The 12,096-nt window shown below is 48.7% G+C and overlaps 1 protein-coding gene across 1 annotated transcript in view; it reads left to right on the top strand.

The window, feature by feature from the left end:
- Positions 1-12,096, top strand: part of LOC144822255 (fibrinogen-like protein 1-like protein) — a 45,943-nt gene that overhangs the window by 22,304 nt on the left and 11,543 nt on the right. The window contains exon 2 of the mRNA XM_078679565.1: positions 8,803-8,979. Coding sequence (XP_078535691.1) covers positions 8,803-8,979 — 177 coding nt within the window. The remainder of the gene's footprint in view (positions 1-8,802; positions 8,980-12,096) is intronic.

A 12,096-nucleotide genomic window follows, 5' to 3' on the forward strand; every position in this document is an offset into this window, starting at 1 on the left:
GAGAGTGGGGATATTAGTGATGGGACGGTAATTGTTCAGATCAGAGGGGTCTGCTGTAGGTTTCTTTAGTAGAGGTGTGACTTGTCCAATTTTGAGGGAGTCAGGTATGGTTCCTTGTTGAAGGGAGCCGTTGATAATTTTAGTCCAGAGTGGGAGAAGCAAAGGGGCAAAGTCTTTTACAGCGTTAGCCGGAAGGGGGTCTGTGAGGTGATTGGATGGTTTCAAGGTGCTGAGCAGTTTACCAATTTCCTCTTCAGAGTATGTACCAAAGGATGACCATGTAGCATTGTTTTTAGGTACACTGGGTGCTATGCAGTGGGGTTTGGAGTAGAGGCTTGCGTCAATGAAGAGATCGCTCTTTATGTTGTCAGTTTTTTGGATAAAGAAAGCGGAGAAGTCTTCACAGGAGGGAGCTTCGGGCACAGTGCTGAGTGGTTGGGGTTGTTCCTTGGATTGTGTTTTGATTAGCTCAAACAATTTTCTCGGACGTTTTTTTGCTTGGTCGAGCTGGAGGTTGAAGAAGTCTAGTTTTGAGCGTTTTATTTTCCTGAAATAAGCGTTTCTCTTTTTCTTCAGCGTTTTTAGGTGCAGTGCGGAGGGAGCTGATCTCCAGGTGCGTTCTGCCATTCGCATGTCTCGTCTATCCTCATTGAGACTTCCATCATACCATGGGTCGGAGATTTTAGTGGAGACTCTTTTTAACTGCAAAGGTGCAGCCTGATTTATTATTGAGGTCATAGCGTTGAGGTAGTGGTCAGTCAGTGATTGTACGTCCTGAGCGCCAGGCGGTGGTATTAGGAGATTGCAGCTGTTAGGAGGCAGAGAGCTTGGGTTGAGTTTTTTCATGTCTCTTTTCCAGACTTTGGGCTTGGACGTTTGAGCCGGGTTAGCTTTAACTTTTACATTGGTGAAGAATGTGACAATATGATGATCTGACAAGTCACAGGGTTGGATAGACTCGAGTTGGATAGAGTCCTCTTTGGAGATGATAAGGTCGAGGATAGAGCCTTTCTCGTGGGTCAGGCTGTTGCATATTTGGGTGAGGTCAAGGGCATTGAGGAAACTTTTAAGACTATTTACCACCGCGTCATTGCGATCATTCCAGTGGAGGTTGAAGTCGCCCAGGTAGATTTGGGTGAGCTGCCGTCCGGAGTTGGTTGAGACCATATCCATGATTTGTTGGGCAAAGATGAGGTTGTCTCTGGGTGGGTGGTAAATGCTGTGTAGAGAGCATATCGGTTTACCCTCACTGATGATGTCGAGGCAGATGTATTCACAGGATGTTGGGGATGCTATGGTGGTGGATTTGCCTTTCAGAACGGATAGGTTGTTCCTATAGATGCATGCGATTCCACCACCTATTTTGCCTGGCCTGTCAAGTCTAATTATGTGATAATTGGGTGGGACCAGAATGTCCATTATAGGTGACGAGGCTTCAGTTAGCCATGCTTCAGTCAGAATGATTAGGTCAAGGTCCAGCGATAAGAGGAGATCAGCGATGGCAGCGGAATGTTTCAAGGCCGATCTGCAGTTGAGGAGAGTGCATTTGAGACGGGGTGCGTTGAGACGGGGTGCGTTGAGGGCGGTAGAGGGTTCTAGGGAGAGAGGGACTTTTCTAAGGTTGTTGGGGTTGGAGATTCTGCTGTTTAGTGTGGGGTGTCTAAGGGAGTTTGAGTGTATCGTGGGAATGGTGAGGTGTGTGGTGGATGAGTCAATTTGAGGGGTTGGGTCATACGCACGGAGGAGAGTGAGTGTGTCGAGGTCAGAACGAGGGTTGCAGGGGTGACGAGGGCGGTTGTTACGATTGCTAGCAGGGATTGAAGTCCAGTGTGGGGTGGGGGACATGTTGGGAGGGGAGGTGGAGGTGGGGGTGGGTGAGGACTTGCAGGGACGACTGGGGCGGTGGTTGCGATTACAAGCAGGGATTGAGGTCCGGTGGGTGGAGTGCTGAGTGAGAGGGTCAACCGGTGGGGTAGGGGGCATGTTTGAGGTGGAGGTGGAGGTTGGTGGGGGGCGTATGGGGTGTGTGGAGAGTAGTCCTTTGATGCTGTGCATGTCTCCTTTGATCTGGATGAGGGTGGCCATAATCATGTCCAATGTGGGGTAGGTGTTGGAGGTGGGGGTGGAGGTTGAAGGTGGGTGACTGACCAGGGAGGTGTCGTGCAGGTGGGGGAGTGGGCTGGTGTTGTTACAGGATTCAGTTGTGTTAGTGTACGAGATGGTATTAGGGGAGAGAGAGTGTTTGGGCGGGTGTGGTGTGGATGCGGTAGGGAGGTTGGTGGTATGAGTGGGGGCATTGTTGCTAGGTGATGAGATCAGAGTGGAGGATGTGTGTATGTTAGTGGAGCTGGCGGTGTTGGAAGGGTAATGGGGGCTGAGAGTGGGTGGGGAAATGGTATTGGGATTGGAGATGGTTCTGTTGTGGGGAGGGGGAGTTAAATGGGGAGGGGGACTTAGATTAAGAGAGGAGGTGTGTTCTGCGTAGTTGGTTAGAGGGAGGTGGGGACTGAGAGTGGGGGGGGCTAGAGGGTGGGATTTTTCGTTGTGCGTGACGTTTTGGTGCGGTACTAGGTTAAATGTGTTAATGCCGGCTGTGATGTCCAGGGAGAGAGGAGTGATAATGGTGTGTGTGGAGGTCCTAGGTCCGGACGGCGGGGTGGGGGTGCAAGTGTTGTAAGAGGGGGAAGGATCTGTGTCTGTGCTTGGGGTGTGAGTGGTTGATACCTGGTTCTGAACTGGGAGAGAAGCGTTGAGGGTGGGAGCTGAGAAGTCAGGGGTGGTATGTGTGTCATTGACTGATGAGTGTGTAGCAGCTACCTGTTGCTGTGCTAGGTTAGAGGGGTTGTGTGTGATGGGAGCTGTGAGGTCAGGAGTGGTGGGACTGAGGGAAATGTGAGTGTCTGACCGCGGATTGGAGAGGTGTTATTTGAGAGCGGGGAACAGGTTGTCTAGTAGTTCCAAGTTCCTGTCTGTGGATTGAGATAGGACCATCCCGTTGTTGTAAATAGTAATGGTGGCTCTGCCTGGGAAGAGATGAGATGGTGTGATGGAGAGAGTTAGGCCGTGGTCAATGTGATGTAGATGAAAGTATGCTTAGGTGATTTAGGGCCAGATGTACAAACATTAGGAATACTAATTTCCTAACTGTGATTATCTCTGAATCACAATTAGGAAATCGGTATTCCTAATGTATGAAACTCTTTTGATTTTTATTAGCGATTCCTAGTGGGTCGCAAATAGACCTACCTCATGAATATTAATGAGGTAGGTGGCAATTTGGAACCCATTCGAAAACACAGCCATTACAGGGATGGTGGCCTGCTGAGCTCAGTAGATCACCATGCCTGTGATTGCTTTTTAATAAAGTAATCTTTTTTTTTTTTAATACAGCCCGTTTTCTTTACAGGAAAACGGGAAGCATTTAAAAAGAAAAATGAAACTTTGCAGTTTCATTTTGTAAAAGTAGGCAGTGGTCTGCCTGCTTTTGAAAAATATTTTTTTACCATTATCGAAGTGGGAAGGGGTCCCAAAGGGACACCCCTACCTCATTTGTGAATGGGTGACCACCAGTTTTAAACTGATGGTAAAATATTAGTGTTTTGCAACCAGAGTTTAGTCGCATAACATTAATACATAGCATTATGTTTTGGTATTTGGAATGAACTCCCCTTACAAATACCGAATTGGTATTTGGTAGCAAACGCAAATTGCGAATTGATAACTGTTGGACCCGGCCTCGTGGCGTGGCCCGTCTCTGTCCCTCAGAACCCTGCGAGCGTAAGCCTGCACCCAGCAGCCTGGTCGTCTCACCCCCGATGGGCCCGAACCCCCGTAAACCCACGACCAGGCCGCATGTCCCCGTCCCGCTCCCGGCTCCGAGCGCCTAACATTGCATGCCCCACAAGGCCCGGACGCCATCTTCCCTTCCCGACATCCCTGTCTCCCTGGGCCTAGCGTGACCCCGGCCCCAGTGAAACCCAGCCTCCAAAGGCGCACCAGTCCCGGCTGGGGGGTAAAGGGCTCCCGAGTGAGATAAGCAAGGGAGTTTCGAGGGCACCTCCGGCCTCCCCTGAGGGGCTGGTTTCTGTCACACCTTTGGGCCTCCCCTGTGGGCCAGTTTCGATCACCCCTCTGGCCTCCCCGAGGGCTGGCTCCAGACCCGCTGGGCGTCTGGGAATTTCCGGACCCATCTTTCAGAGGGATCAAAGAGCCAACCGCCGGACCTCGCCAACGACCAGCCCCCTGGGTTTGAGACCCCTACGCCTGCGAGGGTCCGGAGATCAAAGAGCAGAAGGACTATAACTGGGCCCGCCCGACAACTAGCGGGCAGTTGTATCTTGGACCTGAAGCCCTGCTGATCTGATCGCGGCTGACCCTAAGAAGACTCATCTTGAACCTCTGAGCCCTGCTGACGCTGTCGCGGCTCAAGCTGAACTGAACCATCGGAGCCCTGCTGACGCGGTCGCGGCTCGTCCTCTGGTAACCATCGGAGCCCTGCGGACGCTGTCGCGGCTCAAGCTGAACTGTAACCATCGGAGCCCTGCTGACGCTGTCGCGGCTCAAGCTGAACTGTAACCATCGGAGCCCTGCTGACGCTGACGCGGCTCGACCTCTCCAAGACCATCCGAGCCCTGCTGACGCTGTCGCGGCTCCTCACGAACTCTCCAGATCGAGCCCTGCTGACCTCGTCGCGGCTCGAGGAGTACTCTGGTCCGGCTGGACCATCGAGAGCACCATCACGACCGAGCCGACTCGACGTGGGCGAAGCAGCCAGTACGACCCTCATCCCGTACCCCCCGGCTCGAGGATTGAGAGCTGTGCGTAGGGTACGCCTCGTACTATCCCAGAGACTAAAAAGACTGTCCCGCTTCCCCCTTCCCGAATCCTCCAAGACTTTGTGGTCCCTTAACCACTGTGTATAGAAGCGTGCTTCCTGCGTTATTTGCTTATATAAAGATCTTGTTACTAAAACCCACCGGTGTGGTGTCTGTTCGTAGTGTGGTGTGAGCTCATTGTGTACGATCCTAGACTCGAAGTCCTCCCCGGTGAGGACCTCACGATAAGACTCGGCAAATTCTGTGGGAGAGGTGGATCTTGGGGTGCCTGGGTGAGCATAACCTGGCCCACGGAGATCGCCCCCTCTAACAATACCAAGTTACCAAAGTGCAAATTTGCCTTGCAAAATGCGTATTTGCGGTCACAAACAGTGTGATTCTGCGAATTGGCCCGTTTGCAACCACAAAAAAGCTTTGTACATCTGGCCCTTAGTAAGTAAAGACTATTCTGTGTGTTATGTTATGTTATAGAGACTTATAGAGCGCATGGCTGCCCCAGCAATAGGGCATCCCAGCGCTAGCGGAGCGAAAAGTAGGAAGGCAAGAAACTAGATGAATGTAAAAAGACAGGTTTTAATCAGCTTCCTAAATGCCCAGTAGTCGCTGGTGCTGCGCGCAGTCAGGGGGATGGAATTCCAGAGTGCAGGTGCCTGAGCTTTAAAAGAACGGCCTTCAGCTCTACAGCGGCGGACTCGTGGAGTGCACAGCAGATGTAGATCAGCAGAGCGCAGTGCCCGCCTAGGGCATAGGCTGTGCAAAGCTCCTGTAGAGTTAGGGGACTTTGACTATGCATGATCTTGTGAGCTATACATAGGGTCTTAAATTGAATTCTATGTCTTATGGGCAGCCAATGAAGACGGCGAAGAAGATTGGAGGTGCGACATGACCTGGGCACAGAAAAAAGAATGTATGCCGCAGCATTTTGTACACGCTGGAGTCTGGCCGTGACAGTTTTATTAGTGCCCAGTAGTAGACCATTGCAGTAGTCCAGACGAGATAGCACCACCGACTGCACTATCAGTTGACGGGTAGAAGCGTCAAAAAAGCCTAGAATAGATTTGAGGCTACGCAGGAGGCCGAAGCAAGTGCCCGCCACCTTCTTAGCATGAGGCTCAAAAGTAAGGGCAGTGTCCATCAAGACCCCAAGATCTTTGACAGTGTTATTTGGTTGGGGGGGGGGCCTAATGCCGGGAGCCCCCATTGGGGGTCCCATTTATGGGTGTCACGGCCTACCAGGAGCAGTTCTGTTTTAGCAGAATTCAGCTGCAGGTAGTTCTTAGTCATCCAGTCAGAGATGGCCATGACGTCCTCACGGAATTTCAGTTGGTCAGTAACCGAGTTGTTAGTAAAAGTGAACACCAACTGGGTGTCGACCACATAAGATGTAATTTTGATGTTACGTTCTTTGGCTAACAAGGCCAGAGGGCGGAGGTACACATTGAACAGCGTAGGGCTCAAAGCCGAGCCCTGAGGGACACCGCACTTTAGAGGGTAGATATTGGAAAAATAAGGGGGGGGGCATGAACCTGGAAAGAGCATTCCCACAAGAATGCCGTGTACCAGGCCAGAGCCTCGCCTTTGACTCCGATCTCTTCCAAATGTGGGAGAAGTATTTTATGGGAGACCGTGTCAAAGGCGGCACTAAGGTCGAGATCATTGGAGCCTATTGCAGGTTGCAGCATATCTTTCACGAAGGAGAAAATGGTTTTAGAGGGATTAGAGCTGGAGGCGATGGATGCAGCATAAAAGGAGGCTTTCGTTTTCTGAACTAAATTGTGATAGATTTTTATAGCCTTTCTGTATGTGTGTTTGGCAACGTCGTCGTATGACCGCCTCCATGCCCGCTCGATGATTTTACACTTTTTCCTTTCTACTGGAAGAGTCTCATTATACCAGGCGTGAGTTAAAGCACCCCAGGACTCAGACAGTTTCTTCGGGATATGTTGATCGAGAGAATTATTAATCCAACCCCCAAACGCTCTGTCGGCTGCCTCAGGATCAGGGGGCCAAACTGGACGGGAAGCTATTAGCGTAGCTTGGATGGTGGTTTCGTCCAGTTTGTGCCAGGGACGTTTCCACAACGATTGGCGGGGGGCTTTCAGTGTGGTTTCTTCTAAATCCAGGTGCACAGAGATAAGGTAATGGTCAGTCCATATCAGGGGAAGGGGGGGAAGCACTATCAGTTTTTGAAGATTCGAGAAGACTGGGTCAAGTAAATGACCAGCTTGATGTGTGGGGCCCACAACCAATTGAACCAGTTGACAGGCTTCCAAGTCATCCAAAAAATTGGAGATCTCATGGGAATCGTGACAATCCCAATGGAGATTGAGATCCCCTATAATATTTAAATTGGCTGACTCTAAGACGAGGGTAAAGGCAATATTAGCTAGAGCCTCTTAAAAGGCCCTGGCTGGGCCAGGAGGGTGATAAATGAGAAGCCCGGTATAGGTAAAGTTGTGGCAGAGAGAGATTTTGCACAATGCACTTTCGCACTCAGGAATAGACAGAGAGGATAATGAACAATGAAAGGCGGATTTAAATATCACTGCTAGACCACCCCCTCTGCCTTTAAGCCTGTTCTGGGTAATCAGCCTATAGCCTGCCGGTAAGGCCAGGTTAGTGGAGACCATGGAGTCAGTGGTAAGCCAAGTTTCCATCAGGAATAATATATCAGGGCCAGAACCTAGAAGAAGATCTAATATGTCAGCATGATGTTTAACTAATGACCTACAGTTAAGGTTAAGTATAGTGACTCGTGTGGGGCAGGAACTATTAGGAGTATTACTAGAATTCGATGTGCCATTGAACCCACAGTTTTTACAGTCTTTCCGAGGGGCATTAGGGTGCCATATGTAGTACTCGCAGGGTACTTTAGGCTGAAGGGCAAACAAATGCTCCGTGAATATGACAGTCTTTGAGTTGGGCCAGGGCCAGGGGGTGAGGCGCCGGGCGGCGAACTGGCGCGGACGGGCGCAGATGTGGACCGGGTTGGGCCGGTAAGTACAGTGCCAAAAATATTTATAAAAATGTGTGAACAGAATAAAAACATTCAGAAGTTAAAAGCCATTAATAGCAGAGTCAATCGCATATAGTGCAGATCAAGTTCAATCAATGCGGGCAGCCAAAATCACAGCAACTGACCCTCTAAATATCCGCTCCCATGCTACCATGTACATAATGTAGGCAGGTGAGGATATCTCTCTCCTGTAGATGTGAGCATGTCATAAGTGAATCCGTGGCTGAGTGGCAGACCGGTGGCATCTGTGTGCTGCAGATGAGAGCCTGTCGCAGAGACCACTGCTCTACATGTATGTCCCTAGAATGCCGACCATAGGAGAGGCGCTAATGTTAAGATGTATGTGATCTAGTGGGCAGGGTACTGCAGGTGGGCGTGAATCCCAGCTCCATACATTAGCCTGTCTTCGCTGCGAGTGGGTAGATGCGGCTGTGTCGTGTCCTTTATGTTAGCGTGTCTCAGGCAGTAGGTGTGTGGAATCCCCCTCTGTGCAGATTTTAGCTCGAGGTAGGTGGGGGGTGGAAATCCGCCCCTGCCATGGCTTGTCAGGGTTGAGGAGGGAATCCCTCCCTGCTGCCAGAGGTGGTGGGTGGCTCAGAATCTCTCCCCACTGTGTGTGTATTTTAGTTTGTCGTCAAGGATGAGTAATCCGCACTTGCTGCAGACCTGCGGCTGCCACCGTGGGGTTGTGAGTGCGATGCATCACTGCTGTGTCGACTCCTGGGGCGGCAGTCATTGTGTGCTGGTGATGCGAGCTTGTGGGTGGACAGCAACCTTCCCTGCTCCATCACTTGCATCCACCCTTCTCCTTTTATTCATCCCTCTCCTCTCCTTCAGTCTGTACCTCTCCCCCTCATCTGTATCCCAGGACTCATTCCCCATCTGCACGTCCCCTCTTCACCTCCTGGAAACAAGCTGGTTATGTTTCTCTTGCCTTTTTCGTCCACGCAGTGCCTTGGAAAGCGACGCGCGGCCTCTGTGCGCTTCTTCTGGTCTCAGTGTGTGTCAGTGGCACACTGCTGCGCAGGAAGGGGCGCTCCGTCTCGCTGGCCCTCGAGAACAGCCACCTACTGAACGGGATCAACGTGAACGAGATTCTGAACTACCCAAAATCCGGTGCTGGGCATGGTAAGTACTCTCAAGTGTAAGAGGACCTGAGTAGGTCTGTCTGGCAAACATGCAGAAAGGTAAGGAAAAGTGGGAGATCAGAGCTATCATCACTCACTGACACGTGGGTCCTCATTATGAGTTGTGTTACTTCACCCCCATGGACAGGCAAAAGGATGCTTTGAAGTACTGTGCCCCCATCCAGCCCCAAAAACCCTATAGGCAGTCCCTCATACACTTTCTGTCTGCCCAGAGAGGGTGGAAAATGTAGGCATTTTTTATTTTACTAAAAATGTTGATAAACTAGCAAGTAAAACAACCAGATATTCCCCATTTCAGGAAAAAATTCTTAATAGTTGGACTTTTCCGCAGAGATACCAGCCAATAAATGTAATTCTGTCTCCCTGGTATCTCCTGGTATCTCCGCTGCAAAGTCCAGCTAACTCGTAATGACGCCCTCAAATGGGAATCAAGCACTAACTCTGCAAAAAACAAGTCATAGTCAGTTCACACCACTACTGCTGAACCACAGCACACACTACTTCAACATACTACTCCGATTTCTATATATCAGCAGCCAACCAATAATAAGCCACACTTAGGGCGATGTTGTACCACATATCAAATAATTGTGATACGCATCCTTTACCCCTAATGTGACTATTTAAAACTGCATTAGCTCTACACATATTGCAGCTGCCCCATTCTAAATCTGTTTCTCAAGATCAACAGCCTATACATTAGTTCAAGTGATCCCATTTTGGCCATGAAACCTAAAGAGAGTTTCATATGACGTCAGTCGCCAGCGTCAAGCAGCATCATCTCAGATGTCCTAGTCCCCGCTCACCTATCCAAAACAACCCTCAAATACCGCAAACAGCAAAGGCTGAGGGCCACCTCAGAAATCTTAATCATGACAAATATCAGTCCCAGCCTGGATTCTATGATAATTGATATTAACACTCATACCATGACTCCTACTGACGCCAGTTCCTCTAGCTCACCTTCATTAACCACAGCCCCTTGGCAAAATGGCAGCATAAATTAATGAAGTCTTGACTATAATCTGGAACAACCTACTCCTACACTGATATGGATTGAAATACTGTCAATGACGAAGAACAGCGCTTCTGATAACCACCGCGCCCCTAGATACAGCGCCACTCTGTCAACCAACTTCCTAGTCGAGTCCAGCTACAGTAAACACATCTACACCCTCCAAACACATTTACACCGAAGAGCCCAACACGCAAACCATCTCCAGTGGTTCTGAGCATTCCTCTATACACTAAGAAACCCAAATTGTCAGCAATTACAGATAACATAATGTGTATTACCATCCCAGTCCCCACAGCTAGATGTCCTAAACACACCGATTTATCTGCCATAGATGCCTGAGAAGTAGAACATCCTCTCAAACAAGTGAAACATCTATAAATCCTATCAAAGCTTCCCTTCTGAACTGTAGGTCTGAACCTTTATATATTCCCCCATCCAAGACTCAGACTTTGATTCTACTGCACACGGAAACCTGGTTTTGCTCATTTCTTGTATCGCCATCTTACTACTAGGAAGCAACTCCTCCCACCTCGACAGTAATTTATAATTTATTTATTTGTTTCCATAAGTTAATTAAAACCTTTGCATTACAATAAAACGTTAATAAAGGACATCGCAATTCATAGAGGAAACAAAGATCCACCTCGACAGAAACACAATAAGAGCTCTGTCCTGGACCAGACACCACAAATAAATCTCTCCTCTCAGATTGGGATAGTCAGACCAAGGGCACCCATCATATGATCTTACTGACACTACTGTTCTGGGTAGGTTAAAAGGGGCTCTAGAAAAGTAGTCGTCCAGTCTTTAAGAGCAGGGATGGCCCATATATTTGCTTGGATTTGACAGGCTGAACTTAGAAACAGTATGGGGTAACACCAAAACACAACTGAAAAAGCAACAAAGAACTTCTATATGACACAGTATAACTGATTCATCACAGTACTTCACAACCCAACTATTGTACCACTGACCAACAACCATCACACCGCTCAACAAAAGTCACTGAAAATGTCATAGCACTCAACAATTGCCCCAGAGCTCTACACGAAGCAATATTATACTCTACAACAATATCACATCACCACAACTTGACGACTCCCTAAGGCAGCGATTATACAACTCAGTAACTGGCATAAGGATCTACAACAATCACAACACTCTACACAGTGTCACAACACTATATGGCAACTTCCCAACCCCACTACAACAACAGTTGCACCGCTGACAGTCATCTCAACACAGCTCTATCACAATTATTACAACATTCTATAATTCTATGATGCTGTTACAACAGTCTATGCCAACTGTCTGACCTATTTCAGGAATCCCGGCCTAGGTTTGTAATTGCAACATTGCTCAAAAATAATCATCACAACAATGTTATAAAGCTCTCCGACATCTGTTAGACGCCTCTAGGATAACTGCTACATCACTCATCTGTAAACATCACACCACACTACAACACTAATTGCAAAATGCTGAGCTGCCACACAACTCAACAACAATCATCAAAACACTCTACAGCAACTGACAAAAGACTACAACAAATATCACACTAAAGCAACTGTTGTTGCACTTGCCAATGTCACACTACTCTACAACAATCATTTCAAAATACTCCTACTGTCACATCACTATACAATTGCCACGCCAGTCTACAACACCACTACATAACTATGAAAACAGCACACTATTCTAAAAGTCTCAAATCACCCCACACAAAATGGCACACAATCTTACATAACAATAGTCACACTACTATACACACTCAACAACTAACCCCAGCACTCATCTTGTATAATGTTTATTTATCTTTCCTACTTGGCCTTTCTCTCTAGCAGTGGGGTGGTCGCCCCCCCCCCCCGAGCCCCCCCCCCCTTCCCGCACTACTCTCTGTGCAGCAGCAAGGAAGATACAGTCTGCTTTCCTGCTTTCAAATTATTCTCTTCTTCCCCGCCATCGGATCCATGTTTGCAAAATATGCCCTGACACAGTTTGTAATGTTCTCAATATCGACAGTCCATACATAATACTTCCTATCTAATGGAGTGGAATACATTTCAACTCAGACATAAG

The sequence above is a fragment of the Lissotriton helveticus genome, chromosome 3_1, assembly GCF_964261635.1.
Source record: "Lissotriton helveticus chromosome 3_1, aLisHel1.1, whole genome shotgun sequence".
In the NCBI taxonomy this organism is placed as follows: domain Eukaryota; kingdom Metazoa; phylum Chordata; class Amphibia; order Caudata; family Salamandridae; genus Lissotriton; species Lissotriton helveticus.